Raw genomic sequence first — 18744 nt, 5'->3', positions numbered from 1 at the left:
AGGACCCTTTGTACAGGCCCAGCCTACTTGTTTGCTCCAGTCTTTGCTCCTTTCTCCCTCTTTTTGCCCCAGATATAATGGATTATTCAGTTACTTTAGGTTCCTTGATCAGGCCATGCCTGCTCTTGACGTGGAGACCTTGTGTAATTTCCTTGTTTGGAAAGCCTTTTGCTCTAACCTGTCAGGTCAATTTCTATAGCTTATAAAGATAAATATCATTAGTCTTTTCTGTGGTGGAAAAAAAATCAAAACCATGATGAAAGTGATACCGAGGATGGAATGAGACCCTTGAAATAAGTAAGAATCTGATGACATCTATTCACCAGGAGAATTTCATTATGCAGGTGTGGCAAGAGCCAAATGGACTTGGATTTGAAACTCCTCTCTAAAACTAACTATGTAGATTTTGACAAGGTCTCAGTTTGTTAATGCAAACAAAACAAAACAAAAAAGATACTTACCTTGTTAGGTTGTCACGAGACTTAAATATGATAATGTTGTTAAACTATTCAGCCAATTTTCTTTAAATTTATTTTCTCTATTTTCTTTAAATCATTCAGCCAGTTGTTTTCTTTTTCTCTAGACATCTACCAACATCTTCAGGAAAATGCATAACTGTTCTTGAGCCAAACTATAAAATACAGGACAATTCTTTTGGGTATCATTAATGTCCCATTTCCTCCCTTATGTCCCATTTGGCATGTTGAAATGAATGATTAAGAATTATCTGGGGCGCCTGGGTGGCGCAGTCGGTTAAGTGTCCGACTTCAGCCAGGTCACGATCTCGCGGTCCGTGAGTTCGAGCCCCGCGTCAGGCTCTGGGCTGATGGCTCAGAGCCTGGAGCCTGTTTCCGATTCTGTGTCTCCCTCTCTCTCTGCCCCTCCCCCGTTCATGCTCTGTCTCTCTCTGTCCCAAAAATAAATAAACGTTAAAAAAAAAAATTAAAAAAAAAAAAAAGAATTATCTTATTGTGGGTACATACATTGTTTTGTTTCTTTTAGCCAAGATCTTGTCCTCTATTCTGTCCAAAGTAAAGGAAACTGGGAAGAAACTTGTTTATCCAAAGTCATTAATAGAAAACTAACCATTTAACTCTCTGAAGGTACCTCAGTTAGACACAAAACTTGGCTGTTATAATATGCTGAAAATGATGGCTGGAATCAATTGGTAGTTTGATTTTTCTCATAATAAAATTGATGATAAGGTGGTTGCCTTCATGTTATTATCAAAGACCCAAGTTCCTTTTTCCTTCTGCTTAGCCTGCATTGGCAAATACTGCTGCTTCATAGTCACATGATGGCTGACCTACCTTCACCTTCAGGCAAAAGGAAGGGAAGGGTAAGTGGGTAAGGAAATAAAGGTACATGTCTATTGAGTCAGTCTGTTCTTCCCTTGGAAGACTGTCATAGAAACTGTTCTATAACTTCCACTGCCATCTCAACAGGTAGACCAGTGTTGCACAGTAAAACTTTCTGCAATGATGGAAATGTTCTGTATGTGACCTGAGATGACTAGCCCGTTATGACAATTAGCTTTTAAAGTGTGGCTAGTGTGACAGGGAAGGAAACCATCAACAAAACAAAAAGGCAACCTATGGAATGGAAGAAGATATTTGCAAATGATATGTCAAATAAGGGGTTAATATCCAAAATATATAAAAAATTTATGCAACTCAACACCAAAAAAATCAATCTGATTAATAAAGGGGAGAAAAAAGGGTGCCTGGGTGGCTCAGTTGGTTAAACGTTTGACTTTGGCTCAGGTCATGATCTCACAATCTGTGAATTTGAGCCCCGTGTCAGGCTCTGTGCTGACAGGTCAGAGCCTGGAGCCTGCCGCAGATTCTGTGTCTCCCTCTCTGCACCTCCCCCATTCTCTCTCTCTCTCTCTCTCTCTCTCAAATAAATTTTAAAAAGTGGGCAGAGGACATGAGTAGACATTTTTGCAAAGACATACAAATGGCCGGCCAACAGACACATGGAAAGATGCTCAATATCACTAATCATTAGGGAAATGTAAATCAAAACCACAATAAGATATCACCTTGCATATGTCAGAATGGCTAAAATGAAAGATAAGAAAGAACAAGTATTGGCAAGAATGTGGAGAAAAGACACCTTCATGCACTGTTTGTAGGAATGTAAACTTCATATGAAGTTTCCTCAAAAAATAAAAAATAGACATATTATATGATTTAATATTTTTCCTGGGTATTTACCTAAATAAAACAAAAACATTAATTTGAAAAGATATGTGCACCCCTATGTTCATTGCAGCATTATTTACAGTAGCTAAGATATCGAAGTAACCTAAGTGTCCATCAATAGAACAATGGATAAAGAAGATGTCACACACACACATGAATATTACACAGACATAAAAAAGGATAAGATCTTGCACTTTGTGACAACATGGATGGACCTGGACGGTATTATGCTATATGATATAAGTCAGTCTGAAAAAAACTAATACCATATGATTTCACTCCTGTGGAATCTGAAAAACAAAACAAACAAGCAAAAAGCAAAATCAGATTTATAAATACACAGAATAAACCAATGGTTGCTGGAGGAAAGGGGCATAAGCGGATGGGCATAATTGGTGAAGGGAGAGGGAGATACAGGCTCCTCATTATTGAATGAATAAGTCATGGGAATAAAAGGCACTGTGAAAGGAATATAGTCAGTGATATTATAATAGCGTATGGTATAGATGATAGGTACACATGTGGTGAGCATAGCATAATGTATAGAGAAGATGCTGAATGACAATGTTGTACACCTGAAACTTATGTAGTATTGTGTGTCAACTATACTCAAATGAAAACAGAAAGAAAGAAAGAAAGAAAGAAAGAAAGAAAGAAAGAAAGAGAAAGAAAGATTAATTTTGTTGGACCTTGATTTGAGACACCCATCCTGTAGAACTGTAGGAAAATACATTTCTTGTTCTTTAAGCCCAAAATAATTTTTTAAAATTTTGATAGAGAAAGAGGCAGAGAGAGAAGAGAGAATCTCAAGCAGGCTCCTCACTCACAGTGCGAAGCCTGATGTGGGGCTCGAACCCGTGAACTGTGAGATCATGACCTGAGCCGAAGTCAAGAGTCGGATGCTTAACCACCTGAGCCACCCAAGCACCCCCAAAATAATTATTTTCTAATGTGGCTAGTATGACTGGGGAAATGAATTTTTAGTTTCACTTTATTGTAATTTAAATGGATTTTAATAAATTTAAATTTAAGTAGCTACATGTGTCTGGTGGCTACCTTGTTAGTGCAGGGCTGGACCTTCGTCACATGACTATCCTATCTGCAAGAAAGCCCGAGTAATGTGGGTTTGGGGCTGAGCACATTGGCCACCTCCCATGAAACTGTGCTTTTCTTAGTAAGGAAAAACAAACAAACAAAAATTATCATAGGCTAGGCAAATAGCAGCCTCTTCAGCAGGGTGATAGATACATACTAACATTCCTTAGACCCAAAGGAATGACCTCTTAATGGGTTTATCAGAAACATGGGTGGTGTGGTTGGGCAGACATTATGTGGCTAAAAAGCAGAATCCCAGAGCTCGAGTTCAGTTCAAATACTTACTTTTCATAATGAGGAAACTGAGGCTTACAGAGGTGACTGAGAGGTCTAATTAAGAGTTAAATGGTATATCCTGCTTTGAAATAATAGCTGATTTAGTGTCCTTTAAAACACCACTTGTGGCAAAATGCGAAATCTCAGAAAATGATCTCTGCCTGATTTTTTTTTTTTTTTTAATGCAATGAAGAAAGGCTAGAGGGATTTTGATGCCACCTATTGGCAGACAGAAGTATAAGGCACTCCTTCATTGCCTAGCTTGTGCCCTACTGATGGGTGTTGGAGGCACCAGGGTCACGCAGAGTGCCGCCCATATAGAGGAAGCGCTGACAGTGGAAGATCTGGTCCCTGGTCAGCTTGGAACATGTGTTATCAGTTCTTTCTTGACCCTTAGCATCTTAGAAGGGTTTTCTTAGAGCTGTCCTTTCTGCTTTCCAGTAATACAACCTGTCTCAGGCACATACATAAACACAGAGGAAGACCTATCAGTCACTTTTCAAAATCACATGAAAAAGAAAAAAAGAACACATTTTGAGCTATAAGTAACTCTGGGGTGGGGGTGGGGGGAATGCAAGGTTTTTCATTTGATCCAAAGCCTCAAAAATAAATCCTGTTATTTCCAGCCATCCCTTTGACTAGTTGAGTATGTTACCATCCTACAGCTTGAAAGAAAAAAAGAAAACAGAAATTCAATTTCAAAACAAAATGCTCACCCTGACTCACTCAGGGATGGATACAGGGTTTTTAATGCAGGGCATTGACTCCCTGCCTGTTTTTCCCCTTCATCATCTGCTACCCTTAAAAAATGGTATCAACTGCATTGGTAAGAATCCACATTTCTTCCCTTTTGTTCTCTGGCTCCATTCCAGCATTTCCCTTGTCACACTGATGGGTGGAGTGCCTTTCATATTGGCATAGGACAGTGAGCGGATGTCTCCCCTTATGTTATCAAACAGAGACCCGGCGAGTGAATCCACTCAGAGCTGGAGCCTCCTTCGCGGCTTGGGAACACCAGTGGCACCGTGACTCTGTAGCTTGGATTTAGATCATTTTGACTATGGCTGTAGAACCCAGCAGCTCCGAATCCATGAAAAGGAGAGTTGGAAGGAGGTGAGTGATACAAATAAGGGGATGTTGATGTCACAATTGTTGAAGGGACTCCAGCTGGTGAGCAACTTGCTGTGGAGACAGTAACTGCAACCATAGTTCATTAGCTGGTTATCTATCTTCATTTGTAGAGACGAGCTGTTGATTTTATATGAGAGGTGGGAGTAAATTCTGCTTTATGTGCCCTGCGAAGAGTCTTTTTGAAATTACCTTCAGTGTCATGACTTGAGAAAAAAATATCCAAGTTTCTGGAAAAAAAGCTGCACATGTGTTCTGCACACTGGTTTGCGGGCGACTGTTTGTTTCTAATTAGGGAGCTGCAGCCTGCTGGCAGAGGAAACCATATTTGTCATAAGTTGTGGCATTGCATTTAGTTTGTGTGTCTCTGCTTTTAACATGGGGGCCAGAGATGATTGTACTGGATTCTTCCCTGTGGGTTCTGACTCTATTCTGCTCCATGGTTCATGTGTTCAGCCATTCTTACTTGTCCCTTCAGAGCCTGCTTCCGTTAGTATTCCCTGTTCTCTCATTAACTAGTTGTGTTCCCTAGTCTGGTCTTCCTGACCATTCAAATGCCAGGTTTGTTGTAGATATCATAAAACCTACCTGGCAGGTTGTTCAGAAAATTCGATGGGATGGTCAATAGAGTGCCTAACAGATTGTCTGGAAATAGTACATGCTCAGTACATCTTAATTTCTTTTCTCTCACCTGTAAGAGTTTTGTGTTAAATGATCTCTAAAGTATTTTTTTAATTTAATTTGACAAATGTGTACTGACCACCTGCTAAGTGATGGACATCGAACCAGGCATCGGGGTCACAATCACAAAGAAGACAACAAAACAGACTATCATCTGCCTTCATGGGACTTAAATTTCAGGGAACAAAATCAACATGCAAAGAAATGCATGAGGACTTTCCTTTTTCTTCCCTTCACCTTTGCAAGATCAATTCAGTTCAAACTTCGAGTTCATAACTGAGGCTTTTTTTTTCTTTTAATGTGTATTTATTTTTGAGAGAGAGAGGAAGTGCAGGGGAGGGGCAGAGAGAGAGAGGGAGACAGAGGGTCCATACCAGGCTCTGCACTGAGAGTAGAGAGGCCAATGCGGGGCTTGAACTCAGGAACTGTGAGATCATGACCTGAGCTGAAGTACGAAGCTTAACCAACTGAGCCACCCAGGTGCCATGAGGCTACTTAATTAAACCTGAAAGAAATATTTTCTGGGGCACCTGGGTGGCTCAGTCAGTTAAGCGTCTGACTTTGGCTCAGGTCATGATCTCAGGGTTTGTGGGTTCAAGCTCCACATCAGGCTCTGTGCTAACAACAGCTCAGAGCCTGGAACTTGCTTCTGTGCTAACAGCTCAGAGCCTAGAACTTGCTTTGGATTCTGTGTCTCCCTCTCTTTCTGACCCTCCCCTACTCATTGTCTATCTCTCAAAAATAAACATTAAAAAAAGAGAGAAATATTTTCTGACTTAATATTTTTACATTTAACGAACATAGGCTGATTTTTGCCCGCTCGGCATCCGTCCCCTCCATGCCTGGTAGGAAGATCCTGAAACCACATTGGAGAACCATCCCAGTGTTTTACTCTCAGTTGATGGGGATCAGTTGGTGCTCTGCTCTGGCTCTGGGAGTGCTACAGAGCACACTGAATGCTCCCAGATGCTGTGGAAGGCCTGGTGCTTCAATGCAATCCCATATCCCAGGGCATATCGATGGGCTCACGTGTAGCCACATGACCCAAGTTTTTCAAATCAAAGTCAATCAAAGGAGCTTCAGTGTACAGGCAAGCTCCCTAAGATCCTGGGGTCAAGGTTTAGTGTTATCCCAGTTCAGAAGGTTTTGAGAGGCAAGCTGAAGGAAGAAATTTATTATTGTATTATTATTATTATTATTATTATTATCATCATCATCATCATCATCTTTCTGAAGGTTCTTCCCCTGCCTCTCAAAGACCTTCCTAATTGCCTCTATAGAACCATTAGTGGGGCACCTGCTCCTTATTGTATTATTTTGCCTTCACTGCTCTTTGAAATCGAGAACTCAGGCGTTGGTGAAAAGTTCCTGGCTGATAACCTCTTTACATGAAGAGGGGTCTTCCACTCCTATCTCCCCGTATTCCTGTCCATATTCTATTGTAACATCCTTTGTGTCATCCCAATGTCAGAGACAGCATCTTCTGACCCTGGATTGCATTCTGAAGTCCAATTTGTGATTCTGACAATACTTGGGAGATATGGCATGGCAATATGCTGACAGAATAGTTGTCTGGTTTATCTGCTGTTGCAGAAACAGATACCATGCACAGTGTGTGCTTCCATTGCTCATTCATCTGAATTTGACTTTGAATAAGTTTTGGAGCAGGAAAGCCATACTGGCTTCCTCAAGTGCTTCGTAACATGTGGCAGTGGTTACCCCTTACATAAGACAGCATGTTTATATCTATTTTTAAATACAGTACTCTCTAAGTATTTCTGTATCTTATACTTATTTGTGAGATGGATGTATTCAGGAAGACATGTGATGAAGAAAAGTCTCCTCCAGTCAATTATTCATGCATTCATTTACTAAAAAATAAATATTACCCTCCTACCATATGCCGGGCACTTTTGTGAGCCCCTGAAGATACAGAGGTGAGCAATCTCTTCATCTCTGGTGGCGGTTGAGCATCCATCCAAGAAGTTTCCTTGAATGTGTGCAAAAAGAACTATCACTCCCACCCTCTCCCAGATATTAGCGCTTTACTCTGCAATGGAGATGAGGTCTGAGCCCTTGGGAGAACTCAATTATGGTCCCCAGGAGTCGGGCGTGAGCGACAGAGCCCAGCGGGCAGCGGGACCTTGGACGCGGCGGGCCCGTGCGGCGCGCCCCCCGCCCAGTGCCAGCGCTGGGCGGGGCCGCGGACTCGAGTTCCCCGGCCAAGGGCTCGCCTCCGCCGGAACCCCCCAGGGGGCGCTCGCGCCGAGGTTTCCCAACTAGTATCTCGCCGGTTGCCGGGAGCATGGGTTTCGTCAGAAGGTGGAAATCTCTCTGAGAAGCTGCCATCTATCTCCCCGCCACCCTCGCGTCCCCGTCTCTTCCTCCCTCCCTTCCTTCCGTCTCCTCTCGGTTCCCTCCCGCTTCCCCCCGTACCTTCCCCTCGACTCTCTGAGTTAACTGGGAGCTCAGCCTCCACCCCCAACATTCCCACCCATTCCCCAGCCCCCATCTCCAAGGATGGAGTCGGGGTTTCCGGAGAGACCAAACTCCCCTCTCTGCATCTTTTCCGTCCGCTGTTGCTAAACTGGCCTCAGGGGACGAGGAGGGAGAGCGTCCGACTCCCCTCACACCACCACCAACTACACCACCAACCACCTCCACTCCAAAGCCGGATTCTGTCTGCGTCCTAGGGGTGGGACACACCTTGTCCCGGACTCGATTCTCTTCCTACTCTTCGAGGTTGACACCTCCAGGTAAGTAGACACCAACTCTGTCATTCCTGTGTTCTTGGGGCGCTAGGAAGGCAAAGTCCTTCGGGGCTGCTGCGTAGCAAGACCAACTTTTGAGACGCCCCGGGTTTCGCTCAGAGTGGCTTGTTTATCATCGCTGTTGTTTGAAGACGCAGCTACGAGCCGTCTTCCATCCAAGGGAACTTTCATCCCTTGCATCTCCCCTCCGCTCGCCGGGTGGGGTGGGGCGCGCGGCGTCGGGAGCAACCCTACGGAGGGGACCGCAGCGCACCCGCTGGGGAGCGGGTCCTGGAAGTCCTGGAGTGGGGAGGACATGGCTGTTTTAGAAATCGGGGAGAGGGCCGGGAGCAGAGTCCTGGCTGAAGTTGCAGCTTCCCCTTTGACTGTGAGACAGCTGTGGGAAACTGTATCAGTGGCCAGTGGCTTGACCTAGCTGCTGTTGGATTTAGCCTCTCAACTCCCCCTCACCCCCAGTAGGTCCCAATAATATGTAATTGTGGTCGAGGCTCTCCAGCTAAAAACTAATCAGTAGGCTTGCGAGTCCCTCGATTCAGCCAAGTCCCTCCACGCTCCTTCTAATGTTAGATAAAGTGTGGGGGGGGGGGGAGGTGGGAGTAGGGGGAGGAGGCCAGGGGTGGGACCGGAGGGACTACCGAAGCGCTAGCCACGGCCGACCAAAGAGACTGGGACCCCTTGTGTATCACAGAAGCTCGTGAATTGTTAGGGCGGAATCCAGGGAGACAATTCGGGGCGGTCCACGCCGAGTCAAGTGAGTGTTGATGACCATGCAGTGGGGAGCTGGCTGAACACCGAGAAATACTCTTAGGAAGATGCACTCCTCCTTCCTCTTGAGGAAAGAGGCTCGGCTTTAAGGCTCCAGGTCCCATCCAGCTCTCCAGATCCGACCGCGCCACCCCCCCCCCCCCCCCCCACCGACGTCGTTGCAAGACTGGCTTCCAGTCCCAGAACTTGCCAGGCTCCAGGAGACATCGCAGACTGCAGCGATGATCCGTGGTGCACGAGTTTAGGAAATGCATGCCGTGGGGGTTCAGGAGGTGGAGGAAAGAAAGGTGAGCAGAGTAGTGAGGGTGAGGGAGTAGGGAGGAATGAGTGTCCAGGGAAACTTTGCGAGAGAAATATCTGGAGAGAACCCCCGCCCCCCACACACTGACCCACTTGATGCTACAGGATTTCGGTGCCTTTTGGGAAGAGATACATCTGTTCCATTGCACCTGTGCTCAGAACTATGCAAAACCAACCTCTAGTCCTCTTGTTTCTTTTTGTTGCTTTGCCAGGGATTTTTGAAGCACTGCTCTTGATTGTTCTTGGCTCACGTGGTTTTCGTTTTCCTAAACAGCATTTTTGAGCTGTCCAAGGTGTTTAAAGTGTTCTTGAACTGATACTGAAGTCTAGTCTTAATGGAAAAACTGTCTTAAGTTCAAATGAAATATCCTTTTCTCTCTATTCCTTCCTTCGACTGCCCTCTTAATCCCTATTCTCAAAGGTGTAGATTTTTTTTTTTTTTTTTTTGGCTTTAGGTCAAAACAACCCCTCCCCCCCTCCGAAAAAATCAACTGTCCTGGAGCACAGGTGTTTCGAATCCATGGCAATGTTTTGTAGTTAGTATACACTGGTTAAACTGCATAGCACATCCCCCCAAGAGCCAAAGGCCAGCAAGAATTTTACTTCTTTTATTTGATGCCCTTCAAGTTTAGGAAGGTCCTGTTTCTTTTTTATTACTCAGCAGATAAGACCCAGCTCAGGACGGCTATTGCTGTGATTAGATAACTTCTGATGTTTTCATTTCCCTTACTAAGCTGCCATTCCCAGGTTAAATTAGTTTTATTGGCCTGTCTATTTTAAAGAAAGACTGGCAGAGTTACTCTAGCAGATCAGGGGGCTGAGCTCAGAGTAGGTCAAAGGTATTCACATGTAGGGAAGTGGATAAAAATAGGAGGGTTGGCAAATACAGATAGGACACCTGTGTTAATGTGCATACTAATGAAGGCCAGAATCTCCTCGTTTATCTCTGATGGAAAGATTCTGACAGCTTCACAAGATCAAACTCAAATCACATCAAAACTAGGTGATTTCCCCTGAGCATTACATAAAAGGAAGTATCAGTCCATAGCAGGAGCGGATGTTGAATCCTAGACAGTTTTGAATGGTTGGGTGAGAAGAACTTGCCTATAATGTAATCAAAGGTCTACTCATGTAATACTATGTGAGAACTCTCATGGCCATCAAATCTATACCTTTCCTGTGAGTGGTCAGCCTCATTTTTAATTTTCCAGACACACTTCCAGTGGAATTTATTGGAAACAGGCCCAGATGGGGTCTAGTGAGTTTCCCAGCATGAGACAACCACTTTACTAGAGCTTCTAAGTATTTCTTTAAAAATAGTAGCTCTGAGGTTTGTGCATTGTATTTTAATTGTACTTAAAAGACTTCCAGTTTATCTCTAGGTCTTTGGTAGCAACATGGCATTTTGCTTGAATATTGATTTTTTTTAGGGGAATCCTGCATTTAGAGGTTTTAATTAAGAGGTATCTTGTATTAAAGTGTTTCTTGATCTGCATGTGGATTTCTGATTAAAACATACCTCATTCCATTTAGTAGAAAGCAAAGGTGTTACCTGTTTCCAGAGAAGATTTATGTAGTATTCCAAAATATATATACATATGAGCTTGATTCTTCCTATCACCAGATGATTTGAGTCCACCATAACTGAAAACCTTAAGATTATGCTGACTATAAAAAATAACCACAGAAAAAAAGTGGGTTAATAGTGGAATCTTTGTTCTCACCTGTGTTTGAATCTTTTGGTATCCAACTGAATGTTTTCATATGGTTTGCACCAAGCCTTTTTTTCTGAAGTATAACACTCTGGATCATTATGGCCACTTTTATTCACATAAAGGACTTTTCCATTTGGAAGTAAACATGTTGGACGTGAATAGTCAATGTGTGTGTCATTAATGCCCCACACTTTCATGGGCATCTGAATCCAGAACAAAGAGTGAGAAGAGTGCTTTGATGGCCTCAACCTGCTAGATTGGGAAAAAGGCTCTACACTAATTGGGAAAGTCACTTCATGAGTCTTTGTATTTTTAATCAGAGATATGGCCAGAAGATCTGTATTTCATGCATTTTGAAGAAGAAAAAGGCTAAATTTGTTCTCTGTATTTGGTCTTTCCGTTTTTGTCTTGTTAATATTTTAAAACAAAACAAAAACCCCTTTGGATCCATACGGTCACCCAAAGTCATATTGCCTTGGCAACGGTAGTCAGTACACCGGAGTCACAAAATATCAAGACAGGAAATTTAAAATGCATTTAAAATAAAAATGTCACGTGGTTCAGCACTATCCTATAGTGCATTAGCACTGACCTTCCAGCATATAATAATAGAGTTGCATTGAATCTGCCTTTCTCCTGACTGCACGTAGATAGTAAATAACAGATTACAGGACTTTAAGTTTTTTTTAGGATGTCCTAAAAATTCTATAATGGTTTTTCTTTTGAGGGAAGCGTGTTATGAAAATAAGTGGTTTGGAGTTACAAATCCATTTTTTGGATGAGGTGTTTATGTGGAGGTTGGTGGTAAGTCTGAAATCAAGCTCAATCAATGGATCAGGCATGATGTGCTGTCTTCTGTATGATATCGGAAGTAGACAGTATGTAGTCAGGCCTCAGCACTCAGTTCAGTCAGGGGATATCTACTAACACTTGTGGCTGCAGTATAAAAACGTCATAGTGCCTACATATACTTTTAGTCTTTTCTGTACTAGAAATCTCATTTACGTGGGAGCTTTCTGTTTAGTCTATGAATTACTAAATATATATGATATATAGTATATGTTTTTTCTAAGCTGGCAAATCCCAAAAAGTTCTTTCTTTGGCTGTTGTATTTTTTGGAAAGTCTCTTGAGAACCACTAGCTTTTAGATCAGTAAATACTGAAGGCCTGAAGGCAAGTATTGGAAAGTTGAAGAAAGTGGTAAGGAAGGCTTATGTGGGAAGGTTCGTTCCAGTCCTATGACTTTGTATACTCCGAGGGGTGAGGGAACCAACTGAGGGTTGGCCTGTGGTGGGTTTATTTCTCAACTTGGACAACAACTGTTTCTCTTTGAATCTATGACTCTCGAACTGGAAGAGAGCTTGGGGATAATCTGTTGACTCTAGCTGTTTAATTTGATAGATGTGGAAACTAAACCTTGGAGAGCTTGTTCAAGGTCAGGGGACTCACTCAACAACCCTCCTGATTATTCCTTTCTCTCTATGTAGACTTGAGTTCCCTGGAGATAATGACTGTAGTGGCGCCAGTGTCTGGTGCCATGTGCACTGATAATCTTTACTGAGTTGGGGATGGTGGGGTGGGGGGCTCCCACCTCCATTGCAGTATTTGGAAGAGCAGGCTTGGGACTTACTACTTTGCTCTCTGTTGGAGTCAGTGCAATATTTACCCAATAGATGTGATTAAATTTGTACAAAATCATTGTCTGCAGCCATCTCTGTTAATGTACATGTTTTGTGAAGAATTGTTCATGCACAGTCTTAGGTTTTCTACTTTAAATGTCATAACTGAATCAATAAAGTAAACAAAGAGATTTTATGAGTGTTTATAGTTCCAGGAACTCACAGGGGAATCTTTTTTTCCTGTTTTAAATTAAAGGTCCATTCAAAAAGAACACATTCTAAAGTGTTTTTCTATCATTGGCTCAACATAATATTTCTAACTTTGTACTTCTTATTACTTAGAAAACTAGAAACATTTCTCCTTGGAAACATCAAGGGAAAAATACAGTATTTCTGGTTAAGCCTAGAAACCTTCTCAGGTTTAAGGTGTATTGACTAAAAGACCTTCCTTACCCAAAAGATTCCAAACCTCTGCAGCTCAGTTCATTGGGCTTTGAGGGAGAGGAGGAACAAAATTAGGCTAGCAGGGGTCCAAGGTGAAGGCAGCCCCCAGTAGCTGTTGAGGCAAGGGGGAAGGGCGGGAGAGAGTTGGCATTAGAGTGGACGGACGCTAGAGGGCGCCGGAGCACCGGCAGAGCCTACCTCCTGGGACCGTGAACCCGACTTCTAGGCTCAGGGATGGGGTTGGACTGAACCTCAAAGATGTGCTCAGGTATGAAATACTGGTTTTCCCCGTGCCTCTGACTCTCCAGTCCACATTGCATCACTTCAGGGAGAAGACAAAGGATTTTGCCTTCAGAATTCAGTAGGGCACTTCCAGTGCCTGCTTGGGTTGCCCAGTGGCTGGACAGCACGCCAGCTCTTTGGATTCAGGCTGTCTGGAGTCTGACTGCCCTCTGTTTCCTGACACCAGGACCTTTTGCCAGTGGAAGAACTCTGGGTTCAGAAAAACCTCGTTTAAATTTGGGGCTTATAGTTTTCAAGCTGCAGACAGAGTGCACCTGCATGAGTGTTAGCGTCTGCAAATGGGACTAGTGGTGGTTGGTGAATGTTGGAATGTTTAAAACGGTCCAGTATTTTAGCCGGCAGGCAAATGACAGTTCCTGCGTCCCTTCTCTTAAGAGTTCTCCCAAAACTTCATCCTTTCCTTTCCATCTGAACTTCCTTCTGTTTCCACACCCCCACTCCCTCAGCAGAAGGGTCTCATTTATCCATCTGTTGAATAATAATTGATCACATCCTTTATGCCAAAACCTGTGTTAGGCACTGGGAATAAGTGTGATGTTCACGTTTTTGGAAGTGCAGGCTTGAGGGGTAGACAGGTGCGTGAGAACAGGCATTAAAACCTGTGGAGGTAAGTGTAAGGAGAGAGATGATGAACAAATGATGTGGGTTAAGAGATAAGAGAGTCATTTGCTTTGTCTCAGAGAAACTGGGGAATGGTCCCTCAAGTCCTTTACACTCAGGTGTTTTTTCTTCTCCCTATATATCAAGACACGTGGTCTGGAGGGTGATTCTGAGTGAGAGGAAGGATCAGGGTTGGGGTGTGGGGGCGATCTCCCTCAGTGTGAGCTTAGGTTTGTGTGTATGTTTAACAGAGGTTCTTAAATCCAGTCAGCTTACACCACTGCCCTGTGGATTTTAACCGCATCTATATCATAAGATAAATGACTATATAGTAGACTTAATCCTTTGAAACAGCAAAATGATTTTTAAAGGAAACGGTAGAAGAATGACAGCAACAACAAGAAACTGACCACTAAATGTGGGTCTGGAACAATCTAAATAAGGATTCTATTTTTAAAATATTAAAAGATGTATTCAATATAAATATCAATAAAAAAGAAAAATTATACCGGAAGGAGAATGGTTAAAAGAAATGTTTTATCATTATCCTTAAAGCGACAGAAAAGCTTTTAAGTTATTTGGAGACCCTGGGGGCCCAGGGAACCTGATTGATGTCTTTGTTATATTTTGTACAGTTATTTTAACAAGTAACTGAGAGACAAAAATTTCAGTGACAAAATGGAAAAGTCAAGGAGGTTTATATGTGAGATCTTGTTGATAAGAAACCAGGGATGGGCACTTTGGGCCATGTGTGTTAATCTTATCTGCTAGGTAGATCTCTAAGCTTCTAGAGTCCATGGTTGGAATTCTGTGACTTCACTGACTGTGAATCATATTGGGAGGAAAGTCCTGATAAGAGGAAAATGGTAGAAATAGTTGGTTTGGTGCAGGCAGAGCAGAGTGAGCAGCTAATAATATTAAATTACAGCGCATGGCCTGATTGAATTTTATAGAGACAGGAAAGGAAATGCTTCTTATGGAATCAAAGAATGTAAGAACTAGACAATCCTATAAAATTAGGCTCACCCCCTTCCATTGTTTTGGATGAGGAAACAGAGGCCCAGCAAGGTGAAATCACTCACACAAGCTGTATGGAGGTTGAGTTAGAGCAAGACAGAAGTTTCTGCATCCTTTGTCCTGGCCCATGCTACACTCACCCTTCCTCCCCACTTCGTGCTTCAGGAGACAGCAGCACTCCCGCCCCTGTCTTGTTCATGGCTGAACCACGAACAGCACCAGCCATCTAGCCATTGCTCAAAAAATTTTGGTTGACTACGTGAGCGATGTTATTTCCTTCTTCCTCACTCTTATTTAGGAATGTGCCAAGAAATCACTAGGTTGCAATGCAATTTGGTAAAGACAAATGTTTGCTGAGTTTTGTTATGATATGGGCTTAAGCTTTGAAGGTAAGCGGACTTGGTTCAAATTCTGGCTTTGCCACTCAATAGCTGTTTGGCTTTGGGAAAATTACTCAATGTCTTTGAGCCTTATTTCCTTGGGGATAAAGCTATATAAAGTAGCAGAGGACCTGCATCACAGGTATGTACTAAGTGTTAGTTTTTCTTAGTCTCCCATTCCTCCTCTCTGTTCTTCCCAGAGAAGATTTAAAGGAGAATACAGTACTTTTTCCAAAGTGATTTTAATTTATTTCAGATAGTACACATTTATCTTGTATAAAAAGTAAAATTATTTCACTGTGTAAGCATAAACACGTATATAATCACTACAAATGAGTATTCTGTGGGTTAGATATTATTAGTCACATTTTATAAATAATTGAGTCAATGCCAAAGCACTAGTAACAGAGGGGGACTGAAATCTAGGGGGCTCCCACTCCAATTCCAAAGCTGGGTGTTTTTTTCAAATTCGTGTTTCATATGATCTTTGTTTCTTACCTATCCTTCCACAGCTGCTTCTCTCAAGAAGGCTCACATCCTCTTCTTCACGTGTCCTCATGGCCTGGCTGCACCCACTCCCCTGGCGTATTACAAGCTTTTCAGGGTAGTAGCTGTGTAGTGCACATCTTATGATAACTCCAGAGTGCCTAGAACCTTCTGGTACACGGATAACTCTCTCCGTCACCCTGTGTGTGTCCCCACCCCCTTAGCATGTATCCTGAATCTAGGCCAAGTTTGTGGGTGGTTACACTGCACATTGAACTTGCTCAAAATCAACCCTACAGCGTCTCTCATTTATTAAAAATACTCTTGGGGCGCCTGGGTGTGCCGGTTAAGTCAGTTAAGTGTCCGACTTCAGCTCAGGTCATGATCTCACAGCTCGTGAGTTCGAACCCTGCATCGGCCTCTGTGCTGACTGCTCAGAGCCTGGAGCCTGCCTGCTTCGGATTCTGTGTCTCCCTCTCTCTCTGCCCCCTTCCTTGCACTCTGTCTCTCTCTCCTTCAAAAATAAACACTAAAAAAAATTAGAAAAAAATACTCTTACTATATTTTGATCGTTCTGTATTGTGTAATCTAAATTAACATTTGAGGTTTTACAGATCTACTATAGACATTGTCTATGTAATACAATATATGTTGCACTTGAACAACTTATGGGATTTATTTTGAAGATTATTTTGACTGTGTATGAGTTTTATTTCACTCATTGAATCATAGCCCCTACCTAAAATGTGCTCCATTATATTTACAAGGCTACACTCTGTGCTGTATATAGGTAGGTAGAGTTATTAGTGAAAAGCATGAATTTTTAGCCAGGGATTCCTGGGTTTGAATCCCAGCTCTGCTTAATCTCTTAAAGCTCAATTTCCACAGATGTAAAATGAGTAATGATAGTGCCTATGCCCGAGGATAGCTGTGAGCCTTGAAAGATATAGTGCACATCTGTGGCATCCCAACTGCCCATCAGATTTCAGGCACATGGAAATTGCTCAAACTGTAACTAGTATTGGCTGGTGGCACCCCTCAAACTTGGGAGCTTGTGAGTAATTACCCTAATGGTAGTGGTTTGCTGTATTGCAAAGGGGTTGTGAAAAATAGGAGTGTGTTTATGAAAGTATGATAGAAATCGGCAATAAAATGTGTGTTTTCCACAGCTACTGACGTAACCACTTACCTTTCTCCCTTCCCTCTTCTCTGTTTCTACCCACGAATTTTATGCCTAGACACAAAGATGACTCAAGGGGTATGCTGGGGTTTCTCTAAGATAAAACTTCTCTGTTCCTGCTGGTTCCAGCTTTATTTCTGATGCAAAGTATGTTTAGCACTGGCCCCCAGATACACAGCTAGAATACAAAATCAATCACTCTGCCCTGCAAGGTCCAGCAACAGACATTTATTGTATTTGACTTTATGTATCTTCCACCTTTGTTCAAATAAGATTCTAGACAGCAAGCAATAGACAACGTATTGGGGGTTCTCTGCTATCAAAGTCCAAAATGCTGCTAGCATAAAATACTCTTTTCAAAGAGACCCAATGCAGGTCTTAAAGCCAAGTTTCTCACACTTGAGGACAAATCAGAATCTCCTGGAAAACTTGTTACAACACAGATAGATGTCTTCTGGCCCCCACCAGTTTCCAATTCAGTGGGTCTAGTGTTAGAGCCAATTAATTTGTATCTCTGACAATATCCTGGGTGATGTTGATGCTGCTGGTTTGGGGACCACACTTTGAGAACCAAGTCTTAAATATTCTCTTTATTTAGGCAAACTGTGAACTTTCTATCTTGTGTGGTAAAACCGAGAACAGCGTTAGTGGTGAAGAAAGGGATCTGACATTTACTGAGCAACTATGACATTTGCCATGTGTCAGGTACCTCAGTGGGCACTTTCTGCATATTGTCCTATTTAATCCTCATAACTGTCCAGCCAATCAAGTCATAATTATTTATTGAGACCCCATCATGTATCATGCTAGGCTCTGAGATATGGGGTGAACCTACAGACATAGTCCTGACTTTCTGGATATTATGTTTCAGCAGGGAAACTTGTTTGAGCAGATAATTATAAGGGTGGCTAGTCTGATGTATAGAGTATAGAAGACCAGAGAAGCTGAGTAACTTGGCTAAGGTTACACAGCCAATGGGAGAGGGCACAAAACAAACTTAAAAATCATTTTACTTTAAAATATCTATTCTTTCCACTAAACCAGAGGTTCTTAGACTTTTTGGTCTCAGGGCTCCTTTATACCCTCAAAAATTATTAAAGATCCCCAAAGAGCTTTTGTTTAGGGTAAATCTATCCACATGTACTGTATTGGAAATTAAAGGGGTTCACCTTCTGAGAACAGCTGCACTAGACCATGGTGCAAATAGTGCCATTTTTCTTAGATTCTCAACCCTAATTTGTTTTGATGACTTTTGTAGCCAGAAAAGATGAGACTCGTCACATCTCCTCCTATACTTGTATTTTTTTAAATATGGGAGCCTCTCTTAAGCCTTAGCCTGTATTTCTAGTGATGGCAACTTCCTAAAGAAAAGGCTGATCTGCTTTGGAATTGCGTTCTTACATTTTTATGTGTGTAAGTATGTATGTGTATGCGCATTTATGATAAGGAAAAGCCAACAGTTAAACTATCTATCCCAGAACAAACTGAGATGTGGTGGCTTTATTATTCCTCGAAGGATCTCTATCCCAGCCAAGGGCATTTAGAAAGATACGGTCTGTGAATGTTTGTGGCATGTATTGCCTTCAGGGTTCCTCAGGGCACATGCCACCAAAAGAGAAGTCCAAGGAAGCAAGCTGAGGGCTCACTCCTGCTAACTCCTCACAGTGGGAGGAAGAGATGATCGATTAGATTCCAGTGCTGTGGCTTTTCTGTGTAATGTTGGCAGCTGAGTTGTGTTTAATTGTGGGCTAATGACTGATTCCATCATTTTTATTCA

General features: G+C 42.5%; 1 protein-coding gene across 4 annotated transcripts in view; it reads left to right on the top strand.

Moving 5' to 3' along the window:
- The window catches only part of CPNE4 (copine 4), a 626987-nt gene that overhangs the window by 105996 nt on the left and 502247 nt on the right, over nucleotides 1-18744 (top strand). Inside the window, exons 1-2 of one of the 4 annotated variants that reach the window (XM_086674290.1) lie at nucleotides 4305-4404; nucleotides 4538-4691. In XM_086674290.1, the coding sequence (XP_086530416.1) occupies nucleotides 4639-4691 (53 nt within the window). In that variant the 5' untranslated portion in view covers nucleotides 4305-4404; nucleotides 4538-4638. Of the gene's footprint in view, nucleotides 1-4304; nucleotides 4405-4501; nucleotides 4692-7647; nucleotides 8144-18744 lie in introns of those variants that run through there. The other 3 variants (XM_086674292.1, XM_086674291.1, XM_025912953.2) reach the window with 3 other exon arrangements.

This window comes from Puma concolor, chromosome C2 (assembly GCF_028749965.1).
Source record: "Puma concolor isolate L17-30 chromosome C2, mPumCon1.1.hap2, whole genome shotgun sequence".
Taxonomy (NCBI): domain Eukaryota; kingdom Metazoa; phylum Chordata; class Mammalia; order Carnivora; family Felidae; genus Puma; species Puma concolor.
This window is presented reverse-complemented; position numbering and strand designations above follow the sequence as displayed.